This window comes from Cydia pomonella, chromosome 3, assembly GCF_033807575.1.
Source record: "Cydia pomonella isolate Wapato2018A chromosome 3, ilCydPomo1, whole genome shotgun sequence".
In the NCBI taxonomy this organism is placed as follows: Eukaryota; Metazoa; Arthropoda; class Insecta; order Lepidoptera; family Tortricidae; genus Cydia; species Cydia pomonella.
This window is the reverse complement of record NC_084705.1, coordinates 16279700-16307394: the sequence shown is the minus strand read 5'-3', so window position 1 is coordinate 16307394 and position 27695 is coordinate 16279700. Positions and strand designations below refer to the sequence as shown.

At 35.5% G+C, this 27695-nt stretch overlaps 1 protein-coding gene across 1 annotated transcript in view; it reads right to left on the bottom strand.

Annotated features, from left to right (window-relative positions):
* The window catches only part of LOC133516166 (cuticlin-1), a 114410-nt gene that overhangs the window by 80255 nt on the left and 6460 nt on the right, over positions 1–27695 (bottom strand). Inside the window, exon 2 of the mRNA XM_061848947.1 lies at positions 9066–9253. Within this exon, the coding sequence (XP_061704931.1) occupies positions 9066–9115 (50 nt within the window). The 5' untranslated portion in view covers positions 9116–9253. The remainder of the gene's footprint in view (positions 1–9065; positions 9254–27695) is intronic.

The window sequence follows — 27695 nt, the reverse complement described above, 5'->3', positions numbered from 1 at the left end:
TTATAACCTTGCATAAGTAGGTTAAGCTTAAGAACTGCATCAGGTACTGAACTAGGCATTAGTGTGATGTTATAGTAGCTAAAATAAACTTTTTCTACTCGTCGACTGTAATAATGGTTGAATTAAAATTTCGTATACCAAACTATAATTGCGTACTTTTCACGTATGGGCTCCCACTAACTATAAGATTCATTTCGATACATTGTAGTCAACGGTGAAAAAAATTGACCAATCCATAGACATATATATTACTTCGTAAAGACTGGCCTTAAGCGCACTACGAATGCCAATACATGGGTGTCAAAATCGCATTTAGTTACAACGCTGCGCTCAGTCGTGTGGCGAATTGCGCAGTGGAAACGTGTTACGTAATGCCATTCCCAATTTAAAAAAATGCCTAATTGGGTCGTGAAATTGTGTAAAAACTATTACAGAAAAATCAAATACACTTATGAGATTTCATATTATCGGTAAATCATTTCTAATTACATTAATTTCTTGCTTAAAACAAATTTTAAGCGATTATTTTGTTTCATTATGACGATTGGTCTGACATTGCGCGGCGCGAGACGCGATGCTAGACATATATTAAAAAAGACTGCACCCTCGCCTCCAAAAAAAACTTGCCGAGCGAGATAGTTGAAAGGAGACCTCTGCTATTACCATATTTATTAAAATAAATGTAATTTTTATTGGTTAGGTATGTAAGCTAGTTTATTGACTCACTTAAGAATAGTCCTTCTAAATGTTGACATTCAGTGAAAATCAAGCTTCTTTGGTTATGAAGTATTCTGCATGTAATTTAAAAATAATGTATTTTTCTAACGCATTTTAATATGTTTTAACTCCCACTTATTCCACGTATTCTTAAGTGAAGTTAAACTAATAAACTAGCACGGCAAAATCTATAATAATGATATTTATAATCATAAAAATAGCATGGCTTGTTTCGCTGTGGCAACAATGATGACATTTATTCAATTGTCACTTCATCGTCGCCCTAAAGAAACAAAGGGACTAAGGTCTCCCAAAGGCCATTTTTCTAGCCACGTTTTTTGGAGGCAGGAGTGCAGTCTACTTTCGCGTATGTTTCAGGCCAAAGAGACTTGATTGTATCCTTGCTCTGACTATCGGCCACGTAGTTTACGCAGTATATAACAGATGGCAGATGAATGGAGTGTCTGAGTGGAAGGGAGTGCTTGAAACGATGCAAGACAGAAGATATTCGTAGATGTAAGTTAGTTTTTAATTAATAAATAAGTAGTTTTTAAGTTATGAATCTACGTAACGCTTTGGCGTAAGCTGTAATGTTATGATAACTTGATTCAATAAATAAATAAATGGCGCTGTGTTATACTTAACGAGACTTTTCGGTCGAAATTGTATGCATGGGCTCATCTTTACTTTTTTAGATCTATGGACCAATCACGTACATGCCGCTGTGCTCCCATAGAAAAGACTAAACGGGCGCGCTTGGCGGGAGTCGCGCGTTTATGTCTAAATTTTTGTCTACTAAGATACTTACCGATTTCCATTAATTATTTTGGTTTTATAGTAAAAAAAAGTAATATTTTAGATGACTCGAAGAAACAGTATTGTATACAATAGTGACTTATAAAACTCAGCAAGCTTCGGTGGCTAAACACGGTACTCGACTGAAAAGCTCTCTATTATATCACGATTGTATAAAATACTAGTTTGCCACTTAGATAATGAAATAGCATGTCGTACACAATGTTAACAAAGAAAGTTTATTACAAATCAGTTGCACAGTGGTGTGCCTGTTAGGAATCCAGCTCTTCGGACGTTACACGCTCCACCGCGGAATTCTCCCATAATCACCTATGAAGACATTACTTGGTGTGTGTCTGCGGAGCGTCATTTCATTCGCGTATTATTAGTGTCACTCCAAGTCCTAGGCCATTAAAGCCTAGTTAGAAAGCTGGTTAGTTTGTTAATTTGCATAGCTTGAGTTTGTTTCTAACTTACATTGTAGGTTAATGGAAATAATTGTCAGCATTTTTTATAAAATTACTGAAGAGATATTATAATCGTACGCTTGAATCTAATTGGGATTTCTATTCTAGTCGGCCCTAGGTTTGCAAATGTTGGTAAAACTTAAACTTGAATGAGATGATTAAATAAAAAGTAATAAAATATTATTTATTTATTTATTATTATTTAATAAGCAGGCAGGCAGTTTGACAACTGATATGACCTGTATCCAATATTCATAAAGATAGTTATCATGAACGAGTAGTAGATATCATGTGCTTGTCTAATTTATTTTTAAACTGGTTCACATTTGGTGCTGAAACCACTACTTCTGGGAGCCTGTTCCAAGCCCTCACCACTCGATTGCTGAAAAAGTGTTTGTATGGGTTACTGTGAGCCCTATGCCTTTCCAACTTTAAATGATGACCTCTCAGACGGTTGTTGTTGTTGCGCTTGAACATCTCGTGGAAATCCTTGAGGTCATAGTGCCCAGATAGTATTTTGTACGTCTCTATTAGGTCGCCACGTTCTCTGCGGTGCTTTAGAGTAGTGAGGTTTAGTTCCTTTAGTCTCTCTTCATATGGCTTGTTTTTAAGTTGCCTTGGCAGTTTCGTGAAACTGCGTTGTACTTTCTCGAGCATCTCAATGTCCTTGGCAAAGTAAGGACTCCAGGCTTGAAAAGCATACTCCAGTACGGGTCTGACATATGTTTTGTATATTTTTAGCATCATATACGGTGTTAAGGTCTTGAAGGCTTTTCTAAAAGAGAAAATAAGATACAAAATTATGTTTTATATCAATAGACAGTATCATTTAATTTTCTATACGAGTATAGTGGTTAAAAATGTTAAATTTCTCAGATTTGTAAATAACGTTCATAACCCCTTTAATTTGATTATTAAGTATCAATTAATTCAAATGTAACATTTTATAATTATTGTTGACGAAGCCGCTGCGTCGTATACGCCGTAAGGTCATTAAAACTATAACTATTTTTACATTTAATTGCCTATATCAAGTATTAACACGTGTAATTTTCTTTTTATGGCAAATGCGCTTTCCGATTTCAGTAAAATGGCAGCACATTTAGTTAAGGTAGACTATTCTAGTTTCAATTATCAGCTAAATTTATAGTACTATTAGAAGCAAATGCGAGTTGAAAATAAGAATAGAACATTTACATTACAATGAAGTACCAAATTGATAACGCATGCTTAGTAGTTACGACACAGACATAAGAAATGATGAGACTCGGAGGCTATTAACGCCTCACACGCAACATCATCTTTGAGTACAGACAGCATTAAATAATGAAACGTTACCATGAACAGGAGGCCATTTCGAGCATTTAAAATCTCATCTTAATTATGTTTTTGATATACATATATAAGCATCTCGCACGCACCCATATAACATTGCGGGTGCATAGATATCAATAATATCAATGACAGATGAAGACCATATTTTTAAAGTGCGTACACCGTACAGACCTCCTACTGTGAAACAGGATGACTGCCTAGGCGCAAAATAGGATGTCATACTGATTGCAGGCTGAGAAAAAATAACTTCAAATAACACGCGTATGCACATGCTAAGCTACTAATCAACCTGTCAAAATTAAATTTATCGATAATAAATTACTTCATGTCAAGTTAGTTCATACCGAATGTAATCGCTTTTCATTATCGTTAATAATGACATTAAAACGAATAAGTATATTACTTAGGTAAGGGGTAATAATTTACAGATAACATACGGACGGTACGTATCTACGAGGGTCATGCCAAAAGAAGTTAGATACTCTATGGTCATTTGATCGATACTGGCCAGTTATACACCATTGTAAAGGTAGGTTATTTGCTAATAAATTCAAATATGGAACACTCGGAAAATGTTAGGATTCCTTTTTTAATTATTTTTTTTCTGGGTAATTTTGGAGGGAAATTTTCGCAACAATGGAGCTCACTCGACGTGATTTTCGTGTTATGATTTATTATGATTTTAAAAAAGGTTTAAAACCTCAAGAGTGTTTTGAACTTTTAGTTTCAACTTTTGGCGAGTCTGCTTGTTCACGTGCAACTGTTTTTAATTGGTTTGCTGAATTTAAAAGGGGACGAGAGACCTTTGAAGATGAGGCGAAGACCGGACGGCCGCCAACCGCAGTCACTCAAGAAAACGTACAGGCTGTGGAAAAAAATGTTCGTGCGAACCGACGAATTACATATGCAGAGCTCGAGCGTGAGCTGGGTATTGGATCAGCAGCATTGCAAACTATAATTCATTATCATCTGGCCCTTCATAAGCGTTGTTCAAGATGGGTGCCGCACAAACTCACCGATTTGCAAAAAGACCGCCGCGTAGATTGGTGCAAATTTATGATAGATAAATTCGACGCTGGCGAGAAAAAAAATGTATATGATATACTTACAGGTGACGAAACATGGCTATATAACTACGACCCCGAAACAAAGCGGCAGTCCACAGTATGGTGTTTTGAAGATGAGCCGACGCCAACAAAATGTCGCCGAACCCGAAGTACACAAAAACAAATGATTGCCTCATTTTTCTGCAAGACGGGACATATTGCTACGATAGTGCTAGAAGATCAAAGGACAGTCAACTCTGAATGGTATGTGACAGTTTGTGCCCCCAGAGTACTGTCAGCTTGGTGTGACAAGCGGCCGAAATCGGGAACTCAGCACCTGCTCTGGCACCATGACAACGCTGCCCCTCACACTTCTGCTAGAACACTTGACTATTTCAGCTCAAAAAACGTGACTATCTTGCCCCACCCGCCATATTCCCCCGACCTAGCCCCTTGCGATTTTTACTTATTTCCCAAAATTAAAGAAAAATTAAAAGGAAGGCGATTTGAGAACAAAGAAGATGCCCTGGCTGCGTATAATTATGAAATTTCTGAGGTATCTAAAGAAGAGTGGTCATCGGTATTTTCTAAGTGGTTTAGACGGATGGAAAAGTGTATACGTGTTCACGGTGACTACTTCGAAAAAATAGATAGCTGTAATAAAGAATAAAGTCGGTAACTTTTGAGTATCTAATTTCTTTTGGCATGACCCTCGTACCTATAGTTTTATTATGATGAATAATTATTACCTATTAGGTACCTCAACCAAATCTAACACCATTAACTTTAAGCAAATCAACTTTATATACTTAAGTAAGTAAATAAGTTATTTTCGCAACTGACCGATATTGTAATACTTTATTATCATTATTTAGCAAAATCAAAATTCTGTTCTGACCGGTAAGTACAATATACTTTCACATCGTGTATCTTAAGAATATGAGGACAGGGAGCCCGCCCTGTCGATGTGAGAAGTGTCTTTGATGCACCGCGCGCAATTTTGATTATTAATTAATTTCACTTAGAAGTAAAACCCCTATAGATTACATTGTATGCTTGCCTAATAATTTGATTTTTTTATTATTGATAATAAATTAATAAGTATATGTAAATACACACACACGTATGACTATTCGTACTGAAAAAGTTTAAGAATTTGGAAATTTTTTACACATAGGTGGCATTATTACGAGTATATACTATTAATTATTCTTTGTTTGTATGTATAATGTATAGTCTAATGTTTGACTGGAGTTTTGGTTTCGGCCAAAAAACTGACGAACCTTTAGCCGCGCCGAAACTTTGAAACTTTTTTTTATTAGTAAAGTCGGTGGTGTGAGTCAATCGGTCGTCACTAGAATTACAGGCGGCCGGTTGCTCTTTGTTTCGTGGGTACTCTCTAATGCTGTGGTTATTGGTGACTAATGATGAGTATGTAGCATTTTATTGAGACAGGTCCCATATGTTACGGGCGGCCAAGTCCCAAATTTTCAAATTTTCGCCGTGATTGCAATTTTAGTGCAATGTTTTTATGTTTTGTTGAAGGTCTTTAAGTAGTTTGTCTATTATATTTATTATATTTTTAGAGCACAACTGAATCCTCGGTTTCTATAAAAAAATTTGAAGTACAGGTATCTACAGAGAGGAAAGGATCACAAAAACGGTATTTCTTTGCCCCGTAAGGTGGGTTTCAATAAATACGATAGGAAAATGAGTGAGTATTACTTATACTTATAATTACTTATTGGCAATCCTATCAATAAGCAAATGCTTCAATAAGCAAAGAAAAATAATTTTCTCTTATTGCGAACCTTCTCTTATTGCAGATAAACGGGCCAGTTTTTAACCGTTCCTGGAAGCACGGTGAAGCATGTGGCTCGTGTTCATCAATCAATTGAGCCTGCGCCGGGTCTGATTTGCAGTTACTTTGAACACTGGTGTCGGTAGTGAGGGGAATACTTAATTGCATTTTCATTCTTATTAAATTACAAATTTCAAGATAAGAGCAATTTTTAACAGTCATTTGTGAGTCTTACCTATTCCAAGTTTAGGTGACAAGCTTTTATCGTTTAATTAAATTATGTCCTTGTTGTAATTTGTCTCAACAATTACGTCCCACATCCCACATACAGATTAATATGTATTCTTATCTTGAATCAAGAGTCAAGACAATCAAAACCACATTTCCATAAAGCTTAATTAGCTCCTTAATTATGTTCAAAAAAGTTTAATTCTTATCAGCATTCATAGTCACCTGACCTACGTTAACCTACCTAAATTTAAATTAAAAACTTATTTGCTGCTTGAATAATGTTAAGACGTTCGATTACTTAAAAAAAACTTGTTCTTACCATTGCTATGCAACAAATTTTTAATTACCTAAGCATAACGTTAGAAAATTTTATTTCAGTACCTACATGATAAAAAAACGTCCTGCACTTATGCATAATATTACTGCGGCAATTTATCTGGCTTGACGAAACGGTTTTGGTAAAAGCAGTAATTTAGTATATACCTTGAAGATTTTTTTACTATAAAAGTATAACAATTTTGATAAAGAACAACGATGTAAGTTTCAACTACACTTATTATCAATAACGAAAACGGGTAATTTGGTCATTTTCATGGGCATACTAAGGCTAACAATAACTAGACATAACAATGCCAATTTAATCCTGGTTGGTACGTACGCGGTCGGCCTGTGACACGGGTAGTGAAATTACTCCGCTATTTCGTGATTGATAAGCAAGCCAGCGGGCCTCCCGTGGATAAAGACAGGGTAATGAGGTTGACGAAGAAGCATAAAGCCCTATGGCTTGAATGCGAGTTTTATTTTACATTTACTTTAAATAAACTATGCTATCATTTAATGTAGGATAGCTACGTCTTCAGCGGCATAATTTGCAATGGAATACAAGCCAAAAACATAGATTTTGTTGCTTTTTACAAAAAAAAAAGATCCTAAAATTTGAATAGTTCGCTACAATTGCTTACTGATTCTTATAATTTACCAATATGGATATAGGAAGAATGACCTAGATGGCCATATTTTGAATATAGTTAGATCTATCAGTTTTAAATATGGTAAATCGAATCAGCATTCTGAAATTGTATTAAATTCATACATACTTTTTTGATATGAAAGGAATGTAATGTTATATCATTTTATAGTAATCTTAAAAGTGTTACATATTTAAGAATTTTATTTTACGTAAAAACAATATTACATCACATGTTTTTTTTTTACTTTATTGTACAAAAGAAAAACTGAGTGTGCAAAATGCGAACTTAATGCCAAGAGTCATTGTCTACCAGTCAACCTTACCAGGCAGAGCAGAAAAGATTGTAGGCGGAGCATTTTCTATAAGAATAAATCTTATCAATCGAGGCTCCTTTTCATTCGGCTAGTTCTAATTCTTCACTTAATTTTCATTTATATTTTTACAATTCTGGGATAGCAACAGTAGCAACATATTTCCATGTATTGAATTAATGAAAATCAATTTACTACAAATACGACTATTGGCTATGTACTAACACATTTCCAACGAGGAGTATTCTCCTGCAAGATCTCTGCTCCGCGGACGTATGCAATAACGCATGATGAAGATACATGGACGGCGCGGCGTCTGCGTCGATGCCCCGCGGAGCAGAGTTAGGAATAGGACACGTATTTAGCAAAAACACCATCATCATGATACGCTGTGTATTTTGCATTGACAACGTGAATAAATCATCCATTTTCTTGGGTAACTGTGAGTCTAAATTTAATACTTTTCTGTATACTTTCATAATCAGCCAAAACGTGTTAGTAAACAAATGACGTCCATTCGTTCGTTACCTGCATGTAACAATTGTTCATCTACCTTTGTAGTTACGTAGAGTTAACGTATCAGTAACTTAGCAAGATATAAGTATTTTTTAAACCCTGTATCTTTAACCCTCTATAATACTTTTATTTTCCCAACCATTGACCTGACCGTTGAAGATCTCAAAAAAGATCGTTCACAATACTGTAGTAGATATCAAAAATTAATTTTAAAATAGGTAACTAATAAAACTAATAAAAAGCTTCTCTTAAAAAAAAATTAGTCTTTTACTTTTTTTTTTATAGGACTTTATTACACAAATTGACTAAGTCCCACAGTAAGCTCAATAAGGCTTGTGTTGAGGGTACTTAGACAACGATATATATAATATATAAATATTTATAAATACTTAAATACATAGAAAACACCCATGACTCAGGAACAAATATCCATGATCATCACACGAATACATGCCCTTACCAGGATTTGAACCCGGGACCATCAGCTTCCTGCCTACGAAGCTGATGGTCCCGGTCACTACCCACTAGGCCAGACCGGTCGTCTTACTTGTATTATCTATTTAATTATTAGTTTACTTAATGAAGTGTTAACGCAGCTTTACCCATGATACAGAGTAAAGTTGATGGAATTGTCTCGGTGCCAGCAGCTCCTTTAAATTAAGGATAACCTTAATGCAAGTTATAATGAACAATAATTAATTGAACCAGGCGTTACTTTGCGGAATTCCACAGTATCAAAAGTCGCAGCACCTTGTTTTATTAAGTATAAATACTTTTTCAAAGTTTATTAACTTAAAATTATTCATTCAAACTGCATCTGCGTTGAGCATTGCGTTTATAACCTCTTAAATGCTATTAATGGTACTCAAAACTTACCAGCCACTTATTTTCCGACGACTAGGGTTCTTCGTTCGCCAAACAATCATTGTTCACAACACAACACTGACATGAGCAGCACGACTGTCACCTTCTGTTCTTGGCCACAATAATAGTTTTGGCACTGAACATAATCTTTTGTGTCACTGCACTGCACTTGCTCGTCTCAATGATTTTATATTTGTTATCTGTAACAATGGACACAATATATTATTACATATTGTTATCGTTCACTTTGAATTATCTTCAGGTATAAATATAAATATAGCTAACTACACAGATTTCAGAACATGATTTATAATAATAATTTTGTATCTTAATTTCATTTAAAGATAGGCGACTTGGCCATAATACATAATACAAAATTGTTTTGTAGTTACTATGTCATATTGCCAGTACACATAATGTATACTCGTAATATCATAGGATGAAATGCTGTAAGTTTACATACAAATTACTAAGGTGCCTTTTAATAGGTTCTTATATACAAAACATTACCTAATTATCTGGTAGTTATATTTGTACTATTAGGAACATAAAATACAAAGTTTTTTTCAAAGTAATAGCGATACAAAAAATAAAAAAAAAAAAAATAATAAAATTAAGGGCTTATTTGTCCTGAAATTTTCGGACACAAGCGCGTGGAGGGTATTTCATTTTCGGCCCGAACATGTTTGTAAAGTATGCCACGCCACAAGTAACGGAGTTTGTAGCTACATTCTTAATTTGTAACAAAAAATAAACGCAATTCATTGATGTTCTGTTCTGAGTACAAATGTAGGCCATGTTTTGTTCTGATATCACGATTACGTCGGGTTCTATTGAATGTATTGCAGACGTATTCGAATTTTTGAATCTGATTTGATATTAATCTGACATTACTTAGTGCTACTTAATCTCTCGAAGTTGATAATTATAATAATAGGTATTGTTGCGCGAAAGATGTAGGTACTAGGTACTGTGAATAATGTGAAAGCAATGGGTTCATTTCTTTCAATGCGGCTCGTGTTTATTTAGACTGGCCTAAGGTAGATTTATTATGTACCTATGATATTTGTAACTCTTAATTCGACAAAGTCCAAAACCTTTGAGGACACGATTTCATGACTCTTTACGCGAATAAAACTTCTATGTTAGTAAAATTATAAACATAACTGTAAAAAATATGCAGTTGATTATAAATTTATAGTTAACGATATTATTATGAAAATTATAACTTGTTTAAAATTCGATGGCTTGCTAGCGTGACTAAAGATACAAAGGAAGTCAAGCTTTTATTAATACGATGAACTTTTAATGCAATACTGGGATCAATCTTGCAACCTGCTTCTTAAAAACAGACCTCAGGCTCGTTACTTCCAAAGTATAAGTACATACTTAAACTAAAAACACACCCGCTAAACATATTTTTCTTTTACTCCTTTGGCCTAATGTTTTTAGGGGACACATTGAAAGTATTATTTTTATAATTTATTTTTATTAACTGTGGAAGATGCCCAATATGAACAGGGGGCAATTTCAAAGTCTAGTGACTAGGTCAAGTGGGGTATCTTTTTTTTCACAGTAAACAAAAGAGTTATGAAGGAAAATGTGACAAAATCCCCCCCCCCCCCCCCTCTATCTCCGAAGTGTACCCAAGAAAAATTATGAATTTTTTACATAATATTTACATTACTATAAATTTACAGGATAAATAAAATCAGGCCTCTATCTTGATAACTTCAATTTTTAAAATCGGTTCACACGATAGACAATTATCCTCGAAAAACCAACATACGTGCATTACATCGCGCAAATTAGTTAGACGATTTTCCGGTAGATGGCGCTCAAGTCTTTCGCCTTTATATTTACACGAGTTAATTCAAAGTTTGTACGGAACCCTCGACGCGCGAGTAAAATGAACTCGCACTTGACCGGTTTTTTTATTCTTAACGTCCGACTGAAAACCAGTAAATTTACTGCAACGTTAGTTTTTAACATCACGCTGTTTAAATGTCAACATAACTACTTAGTACCTACGTTATTTCTTAAGTAGTTTTTAAGATTTTATGTTCGAATGTAACAATAATGCGATGTTTGTGAAGTTATACCTAAAAATGTTCTATGGGTCCTCATAAACTAAGTTCGTAGTACCTATGATAAGACGAACAGTCGAACAAGTCCACACATTGGTTCATAGCCATAGCCACGGATTTAATCATCCCATGGCAATTTATTTAAAGGAATTTAAACTTTATATATGTGAACATAGAAATATATTAAATACTCCAATGCATTATTTACCAGCTAACCAAACTCTATTTAAACAAACAACCCACAGAAAACCTTTTCACGATAAAAGGACTGCTTCTAATTTTGTATTTTTTTGGTTATCAAGGTAATAAATTATACAAACCATAATACTCCATAGTACCCTCAATCAAAGATATAATAACGTCGTATAAGACAAAAAAAGGCAAAGAAAAAATGTGCCACGAAAAATCAAGAAAAATGTATGCTCGATTAGATGGCGATATACCTTTGGCCTATACTCGAGTAGATGGCGACACTGTTTGATATTTAACACATATCAGTGAAATAGCCAAATGTCGTTCTAAGAATTTTTGTCTTGTGTCGAAAAATGGCAGTAAATTTAGTCGACTATAAAATTTACTTTGACAAAACGCCTCTACTCTTTGCCTCAATGAATAAGGGTTCCGTTTTTTGCCATTTAGCTACGGAACCCTAACAAGCGTTCATTATAAAATAACGACACGACATCAATAAAATAAAAAATAAATACGTCTTTTTTATTTTAAAACGTTGGGTAGATTTATATGTTAAATTAATATAATGAGGCATTTTCTTCAGTAGATCCAATAGATTTTCTACAATCCAGATTATTTTATTCCAGATCTAGAGCAGAGCCCAACTGGGGAAGTACCTCCACCTTACAGAAAACCGCAGCCAAATAACACTAGACCCTACTCATAGTGTTGTGTTCCTGCCGATGAGTAAGGTTGCCAGAGCTCAACGAGGAGAGGGAGGGTTGTTAGGGTCGGCAACACGCATGTAACTTCTCTGGAGTTGCAGGCGTACATAGGCTACGGAGACTGCTTACCATCAGGCGGGCCGTATGCTTGTTTGCCAACGACGTAGTATTAAAAAAAATATTGTTCTGTGATAATTTATCACTGATAAATTAGCTCATAATATGGTTTTACTTAAATTAATAAAGAATATCAGTGATAATAATGCTCAGCGAAATTCGAAAATTTAATACCGTTCGACGTGGAAATGAAAACGCAAAGACCGAGTGACCGTCAGACGGACGGTACCGCGATAACGGTAAGTGTTACGAGCTATCGGGTACGAACCTCACAACTTGATATCACAAACGCCAAACTATAAAAAGCCTTACTGTCTAGATATTTAGGCAGCATCTCAAGTGGGTTCCTCACAAGTTGGGGATGTAAAATTTGTTAAAGCCATGTAATACTGTCGGTACATTTGTACTACGAGATTCAGCATGCGGTTTTAGTGAGTGGACGTTTTTAAATTGAGAATATAGGTAATGAAAATTAATAAGATTCATTTATATTAGGTAGGTGCTTTTACTGTTATTATTATAATCACTGTAAAAATGGTGTATAATTGTATATGTTATTACTAATTAAGTAACTATATATCAGTCATGATAACCTTCCTACTACGAGTATACATCATTAACCGCAGTTTCTTTACTTTTTACTTTACATCCTTTCCTAATTAAATTAATTCATTATTTAAGTGGACCTTGACACGGAAGCTATTACGGTTTACATTCTACTAGAGAGAATTTGAAATAGAGGTGGATTGTCAAAGTAAACTTTGTAGCCACAGTAGAGCATAGGCCAAAGGTATGGCGGCATCTTTTCGAGCGTTGGCGCCATAAACTTTGGCTATGCTCTAGTAGATGGCGCCACTTTTTTTTTTTACACATATCAGTGAAAGAATAAGGATCAAAGTCAAATGGCGTTCTAAAAGTTTTAAGTAATCATGTGTCGAAAGATGGCAGTAAATTTACTGTGGCTACAAAGTTTACATTGACAATCTACCTCTATTTCAAATTCTCTTTGACTCTACCTCTACATACAGACACAAACGCAGATCTTGCCTGCTCTTTAATAGTATCTGTATGGTGATATATAGCACCATATTGACAAGCAATAATGTGTTACCCAGCCATCACTATATACGTACATAGTTTACTACGGGCGACATCGCTGCTAAAGAAGGTATTCTCTACTTTCATCGGCTGTTAAATGTCTGCCAGTCATTGTTTGAAATGACGTGGTTGTCGGGTTTTTATCGAGGTGTCAGTAACATGGCACGTACTTATGATAAGCGAACAAAGATAGTATAAAGATTGTTTCAATAGGCTGGTTAACACTCGCTTATCCTAAAAACGATAGAAGGGAGAAACCTAAAAACTAACGATGTTAATACATATGTAGATATGTGATTTATCTAAATTCCTCTTCACTCGCAAATGATATACTAGGTACACATTTTATTTCCTAATTGTGGCAAACATCTATAATTTTATTATAGTATTAAAATAACTTCGCAAACCTATAATCATGTTGAACAAATCTATCGAATATAATAGGTAATTCATCTGATCATAATTATATATTTTTATTAGATCACGTCATTGTTAATCTTAAAAAATATAACTATGAAATACTTATATATGATATAAGTATTTCATAGTTATAAAATGGGACATAACCAATGTTTCAATGGTGATTATTCATTAGAATAATATCTATTTCATTTCATGTATGTACAAGTCCCCTTTCTATCTTCTTCATCTTGGCCTTTGCAGGTTAATAAGACAGGCGCTATTGCTAGCCTTAGTGACCTAACATTGAATAATGCGATATTGCTGCCAAAGGTTCCTACTTGCGATTCATCTAGTCGATCACGTTTTAAATTAAGCTAATAATATTAGCTTAATTTGCGCCGACTTTAGTTATATTATAACTAAAGTCGGCGCAACGTAAGGACTAATATTTCATAGTTATGAATCGATGATTAAGAGAAAATATTAGTTGAGATTTCAGATTCCCTTTCAGATTTAATAAATTTAAATCGATGTTGCGGTCTCGCAGGCACGTGCGGGGCCTCAAATATGCGATACGTGCAACTGCAGCTCCGTCCAAAAATCCGACGTCAAAATCTCAGAAATTGATGTTTCGTTCTTGACTCCTCCAAAACTTAACCAATCGTAACGATGTTTAGGGAATGGAAAAAAAAATACATGTGTCTGTGACCGTTTTAATTTTTGTGTTCATTATTGCCGATTTTGTATGCTAGGCGTCCATTTACGGCGCATTTATTTGGCCGTTATTAGCGCTGTTTAAAACAACCTAGTTCTTATACAAACAAGAATATCAAAAAATTTAAATGTACAGACAGTACAATGAGGTTTTAGGAACTTATGTACGAAATAATATTTCATATTTACAAGTCGCTTTTTGGTAAAGGAAAACATCGCGAGGAAACCGGACTAATCCCAATAAGGCCTAGTTTACCCTCTGGATTGGAAGGTCAGATAATGGCAGTCGTTTTCGTAAAAACTATTGCCTACGCCAATTCTGGGAATTAATTGATAAAGGCTGCGATAAGCCGTGGCAAAAATGCCGGGACAACGCGAGGAAGAAGAGTGGAGTATCGAATTGAAGGTTAAAAATATGATTACTACAACTATGTTGAAATGTAATAAAACAACAGTGTACTCAATAAAAATAAAAAATATTTAGCATAGATAGAAATAGGTGATGTATAAAAATCATTTCTATTTGTTCCCGCGTCATGCATGGCGGCGGTCACGTGGGGCCGGGACATTTGAGAATACACTAAAAAAACAGTACCTAGTTGGGTTTTATTTTATAACCTTGTTCTGAATTTTCAACCATATTTCAAATACAGTATGTTTATTAACTAAAACCACTTACTCAAAACTAAAACCTTTACTATGGGACCAACCCCGAAATCGCGAAAAAAAATTATTGACTCTTCCATAGAAAATTTCAACGCCAGACCAGCCAAAATGTATGAAATAGCCAAGTTTTATTTCGTCATTTCAGGGTTGGTCCCATAGTAAAAGTTACTCAGTGTGACCTAGACATTTACGGGTTTGAGTAAATGGTTTTAGTTAATAAACATACTATACAGAAAATTTTAGCTTTATATGAATTTAAAAAAAAATAATAAGTACATTGTATATGACAACATGACACGTTTTTTGAAGTGTTTGCATGCAGCATGCAAATAAACCATAGAGTTTACATTTTTTTTTCAAAGGCAGTTTGCAATTGAAAGAATCGCGGATTGAATTTTGTTGAGAATATGCTATTTTGATCGTTACAAATCCTAATATTCAAAGAAGTTTACTATAAATCATTAAAGGGCCGTTGCAAATAATGAGGTACGTATATATTGGAATCAAACATGTACCGAGCCTATCAATAATCTACGACGCCGACGGCTCGATTCGAGTTAAATTCGCATCTTTCGCACGTAATTGGACGTCGTTTCCGGTACTTTAAAGCCGTTGAGTCGATACTATCGATTGACGTTTTGTTTTTATTTGCATTAACGATGAGAGAAAATCTTTCAGTCTAGTGTGCACTCAAGAGCAATGAAAACGGGTCTATTAGTATGGAAATGTCCCATAAAAGTGACCCGTGTTAATTATAGGCGCCTATATTGAGTGGACTCAGTTTACCACTTTTGTTAACCATGTTTATATATGAAAATATGACTTGAGCTTTCTTATTTACAGGTACCTAAACTAGTAGCCTTACCACGACTGCTCTAGCAGTGTCAAGTGAACATATTCCCTAACGTCTGCGTAACTTACTTTCTATACATCTCACTCGCACTAATATGCCAGTGCAAGCGAGATGCATAGAAAGTAAGTTTCGCTCACGATAGCAAATATGTCAGTGTCAAACTGGTGGTAGGCGTACAGACCAGACAAAAGTTTTGGCACTAATAAGAATAACAACTACTTAACGCATATCTATGCAGTTAACATCCATCAACATTTACGTAAGTTAACATAAAGGGACACCAACTATAAATATATACCGTACAACGGCGCGGTAGTTACTAAATACCTTATTCAAAGCAGAGCATAGCAAATCTCACGAATCCTTTCTCGGATGTTTTTACTGCTCGTCATTATTATTTTTTTCTTATAAAATGCCGCTCCTGTGTGTGGGTGTGTTGGATTTGAAATTATCTACTATCCGAACGTGTAATCATCCGCAATTACCAGTTATCGTGACCCCTGCCCCTTCGTCTAGCCTCAGCGTCTTATAAACTCTAGTTGGAAAAAAGGGTTCTGTATAAGCTGGGCGATATGTTTGAACACCTTAGGGCATCCTTGATGTTAAAAGTTGAACCGCGAGCTTGTCTGTTTAAAGGCTAATGGTTTGTAATGGATGAATTAGGTATTAATCCGATTTTAACGACGACATCGATCAGATGAATTCATGTGGTTGGATCATATTAAGTATGTTCTACTTATTTAATTATGGTTCTGTTTGACGATATTTAAAAATTAAAAACCGGGCTAGAGTGAATCACGTTTCTGCTCCGAGACACTCGGGCTATCATGCAATATTTAGAAAACTTTTATATTTTTCCTCAAGACCACACCCCTGAAAGGCGGTTTTAATTTTGTTTTGTCCTTATGCAGTATTATTTTCGTCACTTATACTTTGAGGCTTGTCTTAATAAGCGTGATGGCTATAAACGTGTACAGAATAAGATCATGTTTTCTTGTATAGGACATTGGGAGTCCTCTTTTTTAGGGGGATAGTCTGTCCGTCTGTCTGTATGTCACAGCCATTTTGTTGGCATGTTGCATGCTATGTGAACATTTCAACTGTATTTATTTCGCTTCTTGCAATACGGCCCGCGAACAAACAGACGGATAGATGTAGCGTAGGGTTAGTAATAGGGTTTCATATTCATATTTAGATACGGACAAAACCCTAAAATACTGTTATGAAAATCATTAATAATAAATAAAATATTATGTGCTCACTTTTTAAAAACACTTACACACACACTCACTTTTTAATTGTAAAATTCTAAAAGAGAAAAACGAAATTCATTTCCATTTTAGTGGGACAGGCTACAGGCTGTTAAGGTAGTCAAAACAGAAGCACGTTACATTGTGGCTGCAGCATTGCCTGGATGAACGAATGTGAATAGTGCCAGCCTCCTTATACGCGACACAAAGATGAACGTCAACACTCAGAATAATGGTGGCATTAGTAATATAAATGACCAGTTGAATTCGAAAAACTTTTGATAAGCTGCCACTATCAATAACGAATTTGAATGTACTGCTTTTCTGACAGTAGCTCTGGCCTTATTAGAATAGTATGCTTTCTATTTATCATATAGTGTCTTATGGCGTCTTCCTAAGGAAGCTTTTATAACGTTTGTATGATTTAAAAGAGCAGTAAGAAATATGGAGTAACATAGTAGCTATTTATTACAATATAACTTTTACTGTGGACGCCAGCTACCGAAAATATTGTCATATTCTTTACAGTTAGCCCGTTCGTTGCATTATTCATCTGCTCTCGAAAAATCTCGCTCCGGCATGGCGAATTTCTGGTTACTGTCCATCAAAGACCCGCAGATTGTATGTAGGTACAACATAATAATTAATGAACTTACTTTGTTCGCTACTTAACTCATTACATTAGTGGATATAAAATATTTAGGAGATGTTTAAAAAATATGAATCATTTCTTTAGATACATCATTCCGAATTTTCGATCAATTTTAGTTTAAGTGGCCAATCTTATCAGATTAAGGAGGTATAAATACTTTATTACTAAGTGTCACAAAACACTTGTTTTTTTTTATATATTTAATTCTAAAGCTCTGTGCACCAAGAGTAGTTTCGATAACACACAATTTCTATATGTATAGGTACTCAATGAATTGTAGACGTAATGAATTATTAGCAAGCTCGGTCCTTCGGTTTTCCCCCTAGTTTTTGTGACTGGGTATCAGACTTTCTGAGGGATCGATCGATTCGTGTGGTCATTAATGGCTGCTCGTCCGATCAATTGGCAATCAATGCCGGAGTCCCTCAGGGGTCCGTGCTTTCAGCGACCCTTTTCCTGCTCCACATAAACGACCTGCTGAAACCAGGTACGTTCGGATATGCAGATGACACTACGGTTGTTGAAAGCTACATACCCAATTCACGAGCTAGTGGAGTCCAAATACAGTCGCTCAGGGAGGCAATGGTCGAACGCATGAACGTGTCACTAAAGGCAGTCTCTAATTGGGGTGAAGCCAATTTGGTCTCGTTCAATGCTAGTAAGACCCAGGCGTGTCTTATCTCCGCCAAACGGAGTCCATTCCATCTGACTCCTACTTTCCGAAATGTATCCCTTCCGATAACCGACCATCTTGAGCTTCTCGGAATCTCGCTGACTTCGAAACTCAACTTCGGCCTGCACATCGAGTCGAAAGCACAGTTAGCAGCAAAAAAGCTGGGCATCCTCAACAAGGTGAGGCAGTATTTTACACCTAGGCAACTGCTCGACCTTTACCTAGCACAAGTGCGATCGTGTGTGGAATACTGTTCGCATCTGTGGGATGGTTCAGCAAAATACCAGCTTGAGGCACTCGAGTCAGTTGAGAGGAGAGCCAAGAGAATCATTAATGATGACGATCTGACGAATGCTCGACTCCAAAGTCTGGAGCATCGTCGCAAGGTTGCCAGCTTAACGATCTTTTACAGGATACATTTCGGAGAGTGTGCCGAGGAACTGCACAACCTTATTCCTCCGTCCCCATTTCACCATCGGACTACCAGACAATCGGCACTCCGGCACCGCTTCATGGTAGGTATTCCACAAATACGCACGAAGCGTTTTGCTTCAACATTTCTTATGCGAACTGCCAAGGAGTGGAATGCCCTGCCCGAGTCTGTGTTTCCGCATGAGTACAATCTGGGTCTCTTCAAGGCTAGGGTAAATAGGTATCTCATAGGTAAGCGTGCTCCACCGTAGACTGCATCATCACTTACCATCAGGTGAGATCGTGGTCAAACGCTTGCCTATCGTTATAAAAAAAAAAAAAATACTTATTATGTATCTAAAGAATAGACGTTGTATAATATTTAATATACATAACTACTCCGAATACCGTTAGCGTCTTCACTTAACTATACCATCACATTTTTGTTTTAGTTCAGCATTTACAAGGGCCATGAAATTGAGAGATTTAGAGAATTCAAATACAACAACCATACATTCGATGCAAACATATAACGCGGCTTGAACTTCTAAAGCAATTTCTTACTTCATACCAAATTAAACCATACGTTTGCGCGTTAACCTCGTTCCCGCCTAAACACAAATCCACATAGTCCAAACAAAAAAATTGCTAATTTTGCCAGCCTAATGCCGAAGATTGCAAAATTGCATGGGCACTTATACATCATGTATGGATATTGCAGCGGGGAATACCTACTAGTAGATATACGAGTAAGTCGTCTTATTTTTTTGGAAAAGCATGAATGAAGTCTGGTCTCTATATTTTTATATGACTAATATACTTACATATATTATATGAATAACTAGCGACCCGCCCCGGCTTCGTTCGTTCGTACACAAAACATTAACAAAATTTACACCTAAACCTTCCTCAATAATCACTCTATTGATAGGTGAAAACTTCATGAAAATTCGTTCAGTAGTTTTTGAGTTTATTGCGAACATGAACATACATACATATAGACAGACAGACGCGGCGGGGGACTTTGTTTTACAAGGTGTAGTGAAGAACGGGCTTACTGTAAAAAATGTGACAATGTTTTTGGTAGCTGCTGTCCACATACCTATATATGTACAGTGAAACTTGGTTAAGTGGTACCTGGGTAAGTGAGAAACCTCCATAGCTGGGACTCATGGTACGGTCCCAACACTTTAGCACTGAATTACCTCTGTTAGTGGGACGTAACAAACCTCTATAACTGAGATTAGTATTTTGAATTTTATAGTCACATTTACCGCTATAATTGAGACAAAGAGTGTATTTACCTCTGTTACTGAGACTATATTTACGAGAATACTTTAGTTCAATGGTTTTTTCAGAATGTCATAGGAACGGACCTCTGTATCTGAAATAACGTCAATCTATGACCTCTATAACTAGGACTATTCCAGATTAATTCTCGTTATCTATTAATTTTTACTCTACCCACAAATTCCTCATTTGGTTAATTGTGTTTAAACGACGTCAAGTTTCATTAAGTGGTTAAAACTGTAGAAACGAAAGCTAAAATCTTAGTAAGAGACGTGAAAAACCAAAAAATTATTTTCTATTATTATAATGTGACTAAATCTATCCTTTGTAGAATCATTCAAAATAAATTTAAATAAACTTTAAAAGTTCACTGAATTTTCTGAAGGTCAAGGATTTTTTTACCTTATTTTTATTGTTAAATATCACAACTCATACCTATATAATGTTTACAAAATAACTTACTAACCACCTCTATAACTGAAATAACCTCAATTCTCACCTCTATTAATGGAACCCTCTGTAAATGAGACTGAAATTTATTTATACCTGGCTAACTGAGAGCCTGGGTAAGTGCCTCCTTAAGTGAGACAAATTTGCAGGTCCCTTGAAGTCTCAGCTATCCAAGTTTCACTGTATATAAAAAAACAACCTGTATATTTTACCTGTAAAAGGAAAGTAAATATGCTTCACTACATCACAAAAGAAAACTAATTCAAAATAGATTTACAATCTAAGTAAAATTTATATTACCTAGTATCCTGTAGGTATAGGATACTTTTATCGCGAGACTCGAAACCTAAGGTGGTGAAATGGAAGGATAAATTCCGTACCTACGGGAGTACTACATAGATGGCCCATTAGACACAATGTGTGGTAAGTTTCAGAATGTCATTAAATTCCTTTATAATCCTTCAGCAGTCAACTATTATAGGAAAAGGTTAAATAAATATTTAGTGCCTAGCCTATGTTTAACGAAATAGGGTTAAGAAGCAAACCTAGTCTAAATAAGCCGGTCCTTAAAAACAGACTAAAACATACCTTTTACAAATTTACATATTAAAAATGTTATTGCGTGTATGTGCATATTAGTTTTTTCAGCTTTCAGTTGTTTTATTTAGGAGTTTGTATAGAAATAATGGTTTGTGAAGATTTAATGTAAATCCCTTGATTATTCCTTATCATTTTAATTACGTACTACAACAGCGTTTATTTTATGAAAAGTATATCTTAGAGAACTAAAAAGTATTATAGTTGTATGTAGTGTATCGTGCTGTAAACGTACGTGCTTGTGAGTCGTTTATGTTCGAGCACTTATCGTGCCTCCTCTACTTGATAATGAGAGCGAAGTTGCATTAATTTCTGAAGAAAATCGGAACAATTGTTTATAAGAGATCGCGCGTCCGTTATATTTTTAATTTCAAATGTCGCGGTCCGCTGCGAGTCGCCGCGAAAGTCTCGCAGAATTGGCAGTGAGGAAATTATTACTTTAGAAATTAAGTAACATTATTTTCCAGTATTACGTATGACAAACGTGAATGGATATCATTCTAAATATACTTGAGTTTTAACTTTATAACATTTCATCCTCAAATAACCTAGTCCTTGACTTGGAATTTCAGCGAATATCATCAAGCGTTAAATTAAACATTGGGTAAAATTAAATCGAAACGAAAAGTGGATTTGAATGTTTTGTGGGTTTCAATGTATCAAAGAAAGTTTGATTTAATATTACGTGTAGTATTCAGTAAGTGCCATAATATTATCTATATATCTAAATACAGGTCAAATTTGGTGAACTTTTTTCACTCCATCATTCTAAACCGAAAATTTCAAGTGATAAGCTCTACTATATAAGTAGCACGACTATAGGTATTTTTATGTGTTAAGTTACATAACTACCTAACATTAGCTATTTTGTAATTTTAAAGATACGACACCTTATTTTATTGCCACAAGTATTTTTCTTAATTTGTAAATAGCCATCATAATCGCATGGCAAAATAAAAATCTGACATCAATGTATATCCACCTCAATTAATAAACATATTGTCACAATGCCCGTAGAACAAGTTAGACGTCGAATTTGATTGCCGCAACATCCGAATTAGTTAAAGGGTATGATATTTTTTGTATTAATTTTAATTTCTTATGGCATGGCTCCGAACCCACATTAGTCAAGTTAGCGACAGATCTTCAAAACAAACTAATGGTTATTATTTAAGTTTGTGACATATATATAATACGTAGGTACAGATGTAGTGAATAATTCATACCCTTCATATTTTCGTATTTGTCATGCTACTTCAGTCAACCTCAGTATATTTTGTACTGAGACTGACTGAAATAGCATAACACGTTCGTACGTTTCCGTAAAAAAAAAACGATGGGAAAGGATTATTCACTACATCTGTATCTTTGTCAAATAAGAAATAAATTAAACATTTGATCATTTTATTACAAGGATATGTATTATTAAACTACTAAGCTTTGAAAGAGGTTCAAGAAAAGAGCACTTAAATATTAAATTTACTTTAAATATATCTCAGACGAGTGTAATACTGTCAACTAGAGGGCCCTATACAAGTTCGCCAGAGATCAAACCGTTCAAACAACTCGAAAAAAGTCGTTTTACAAACCTGACATCTCGGTTCTCGCTATTAAGACGTAGCAAGCTTCTATATTCGGCGCTATCCGCCAGTGCAGTGCCGGGTCTGCGCGTTCCCAAGTTACGGCATCGTACGGTACATCGCGTTTGCGTGTGCGCGAGATCGCACTTTGCCGCACGAAATTCATTTGCCGCAAGAATTCTTAGGAAAATTGACATTTTTGGTGACATTGAAAAGAGTTAGTTAAAGACAGTCTTTGATGCATTACCCTATTAAGCAAGATGGTTCTTGAAATTGCCTATTATGGTTACCTTATTTATGGCTACTTAAATAATTTTAATATCGCAAGGTGTTGATGATATATTCACTAAGAAAATGATTTAGGTAACAAGACTATGATTGATAATGAGACTATTTTAGTGATTACAATTTGAGTAAGAATAGTCTCATACGGGCTCTTGGGAGCCCTAAAAAGATAACAAAGGGCACATTTATGTTAACATATAGGACTATACATACAACGATATAAGGGATGTGGACCTCTATTTAAGTTGACCTAGCTTGTGTTTCCCATTAAAGGTCTAATACAATACGCATTATGTATCGTAAGGAAGACTCTCGTTACCGATGATGTAGGTTTGTAGACACGCTTGTTTGTCACGGGAATTAAGTTACTGACTACCTTTCTCTGTTGTCGAGTTAGTGCTAAGTGGATGATCTCGCTAACAAATCGTATCGACCATTAAATTTACGCCACACTTACTTACTTAACAATTCATAGAGTGACAATAAATAAGTTCGATTTAGTATCTAGTTAAGTCGAGTAGATCGCGAAACTTATTTTTTTCAATATTAAGGACATGCAGAGACAAAAACTTGACTCTGACACTTGATTCTACCTGATCCCTGTGCTCCGACCCCGGAGCCTAATGTCAAGCGACTTCAAGTATATTGGCTAAAACCCGTTCCATAATCTATGAAGATTTCATGCTACACATTTCAATTTAAAATACTCAAGACATTGGTCGAACAAATATATTGCCACTTTGTAATTTTAACTGTAATCAAAACTAAATCAGTTAATATTTAAAAACGGCCGTAATCTTTAAATAAATGTGATAAAGGTAGGTATGTAATAAATAAATATAAAAATAATGGTTCTTCTGCTCACTAGTTGTGCAGATGGTGTCGGGTCGACTAGCGTTGCTTGACGTTATAAAAATACATACGAGTATACACAACGAACATTATTTAACTAGAATGTAGTCCGCTTATGACTTTCATGGAAAATTAACTTTGAAGTTCTTTGACATAGTTTATGTAAAAAGCGAACCTTGCGATAAATATCGAATAATACAATTAATTTAAAGGTATACTTTGTAACTGGGAATATTTATTTATAATATAATATTTATTTTTGCAAGTGGACGAATGGGAAATGATGATAAATAATCAAGGACCTAAATTGAATTTAACAATTGTGGAGAAGTCTGAATCAATAAAAACGAGCACGTATGTCAGAATCATAAGCACGTCTAACCGTAGTTAATCCATCACGTAGTGGCGTTATCCGGCGGGGATGCTGCGCGCAACCGACCGTGCGGAGAGAGCGTATAAATTAATAAATTAATAATGATTCTATGGAATTCCGCTATCTTGCGGTAGAGTGAGAGTTGGGTTTAAGGATGTGGGTTTTAAAGGAAACTATTGTCGGGTCAAAGTAACTAAAACTATTTTGGAGTCGAATAAGTCTCTGAACACTAGGACCTTTAATTACCAATCACTTTACATTCTCGTCCTTGGAAGGATGCCTACCTATATTCTGCAAGAGAATCTAACTATATTTTAAATTTAAAATTAGTTGTATTCTACTGTTAAATTTCAAATCTTTCATATCTCGGAAGTGCTCGGCTACCAATGAATATGGACAAATCTGTTACAAACTAATTAGGTAGTACATGAATATGACGTACATTACTTACTTCGATAGGTACATACTACATACCATGATGTCATTTTCATCATCATTAATTTTGATGGTTATAATGATTGATGGTTGAATCAGGACTATAATAAAGCTATTTTAAAATCGGTTATTTAATTATAATATAACCCCTAACTGAAATATAACAACATAGCTTCTCATTAGCTCGAAGTCCGAATTCGACACGTTTCATAATTTAATAGCGAGTGATTTATTAGAAGGAACCAGGAGATATAATAATTCATTTAGATAAGTTTAATTTATCGATGTAAGAGTGTGGGACTAGTCGCATGCCGTGGCGAGTGGGTCAAGCAGAGCGAGCCAGCATTAATGCCCAATGCCCATTTACATTGTACGAGTTTCTTGTACGATTTTGGGCAAAAAAAAACCTATGAAATTATCGTGGCGATGATCATACAAAATTTTATATTAATACCAGAAATTTAAAAAATCCTACAATTGTCTTGTATGACACTCATAATGCAAGTACCTAATACAACACTCGCATTCAATTTTGTTTATACGGAGTTTCTATATAAGATCGCCTATTCGCCTTACTCTCACCATACATGGACAGATTTGTTCGCCAGACACATCTGTCAGACACATCAGACCGTACATTTCAAGTAAATATCCCTAGATTTGGTATCAATCAAGGTCCACAGGAAAGGGACAGATTTTTCTTGGTCGGTGGTCGGTGCGCTCCAATGGCTACGGTAAGCTGCCCTTGGCATGCACCAAGGGGTTGTTTACCGGTGCTGGTAATTAATAACAAGAACTGCAGCGAGGGCGTCCACCTCTACAAAAAATCATCAACGAGGAGGGGATAAGTTCGGAGGTTTTCATCACTCTCCCGCCGTAAAGCCTGTCGTGAAGGAAAGCGTGTGATGTCGCTCCACATGCAGTATCATCGGAAAAGGAAAGCTTCGGCTTCACTTGTGAGGAGACAGATGGTTTTTGTATCGGAACAACAGTGTTTGTGGGATATGATCGCATACAGTATACCACGACCACGGTGCATGAGGATATACAGTGGTGTGGTTTTGTGAGTATTCCGGGATGTTCCACAATACCTGTCTCAACTACCCGGCTAAACTGCTTGCCTTAATTAATTTATCCGCAAAAAAAGTACCAACAGTTTCCTGTTTTACAAGGTGGTGGTAAGATTCCAAAATCGTGGTTCGGCAAGTGGAATCTTGTGCGTTTCGAGGGTCTCAAGGCACGAGCGTCAAAGAAACTTTCCTACGGAGTGAAACACGATATTTTTCACCACACCAACGCGATCATTCAAAATCATCACTTAAAAGACAATTCCACCAGTCAATATGGGGTAACAACGCAAAATTTGCACCTTTTGTGCATAATATGCAATTTTCTTATCAGTTTTTGAAGAATAAAGAAAGCCTTTACGAGCTGGTGTGGTGAAAATTACTTTGCTTACTAAGCGTTTCATACTTTTTTTTTACATGATGCTTGCCCATGCCTAGACATTATTAGGTTATAAATTTAATCATGTGTTCGTATAAATTAGCGTTGTTAAAACAGAAGATTTGTTTAATATTCCGTATTCGAATCTAACATAAAATTTTATTTAATTAGCCCTAATTGAGCTCATTAGAAGAAAATATTCCAATATGAAAAGGAGAAAGTTATACAACACTTATCGTCCGAAAAATTATCTTAAGCTTCTTCTTTACTGCGAACTTCTACAGCTATTGGTTATAAGCTAGTCTTAATGTCGTTCATGTAACAAACTTGAACATTTGTGTTTAAGTACGCAATTTGTGGTAAGCAATTAATGTCACCCGCGGTAAAACCTTCAAGAGCGAACTCCCATTTTAAAGGCCTGAAATGCACTTGTAACCCCTCTAGGGGCCTAGCCCAGTTGACAATCCTTGAGATAAAACGCCATCGAAACTTAAATGTATTGAAATAGTCACGTGACTTTTCGTAGCATAGGTATGTTATACCGGTTAGGTACATTTTTATATTCGTTTGGCATTTGTCGATGAACGATTGTCATAATGTAGCAGATGTCCATGGCGACGGTAATTGTATACCATCAGGCAATTTGTCTGCTCATCTGACTACCATATAAATAAATAAAAAGTGGTGATAATCAAATCTCTCTTGGTAATTAGATCTGACATCCAAGCACTAGTTCCTTACGTTAATCTCTTATAATGAACGACTCTACTAGATAAATACAACTTTGAACAACATTTTTAACATAATAAGGTAGCTTTTAGCGTACAGCCGCGTTAAAAGTGCGTCGTTCACAGATGTTCAGTCCGCGTGAACGATACATGGAGAAATAAAGCCAATTATATTTTCGCGTACGAGTAACCCAGTTCTACACGAACACTAACTCCACGGCTTTACTCATTGCCACTTTCTTCTGATTGCCCGTATAACGCGAGTGTTATAATAGGAAAATTTGTGCCAAACCTATTTTCCAATGGAAGACTCGCGGCGCTGTTGATTCTGTCAACTTAGCGATGCGCATTACTTACGTTTATATTATTGGTTGTTACGTTTATAAATGAAATGTTTCTCTTACACTAAGTACGTAACGATTTTTCGTGAAACAAAATGAGTATCAATGAAATAACTGTTCCCTAATCGTCCGAGCCCCGTTTTCCTTTTTTCAAAAAGCCATTTTTATAGAATAAATATTTTAGAAAATAATCGCTCCGAAAAAACATATTAAATTACCCCTTAAGAGGGATTTAGGTAAGCCTAACTTTTTCTGTCAACAAAAAAAATCAAGTACCTACTCCCTTTATTCATTTAAAATCTTAGATTAGGTTATTTATAATATGAATATAAAAGTAAAATATAAAAATACTTACAAAACAATACAAAATACATATATACACATTATAAAAAACCTAACCTAGGGTGCCGCCAGCAGCGGGGCAGGGCCCAAGCTGCCGGTGGTCA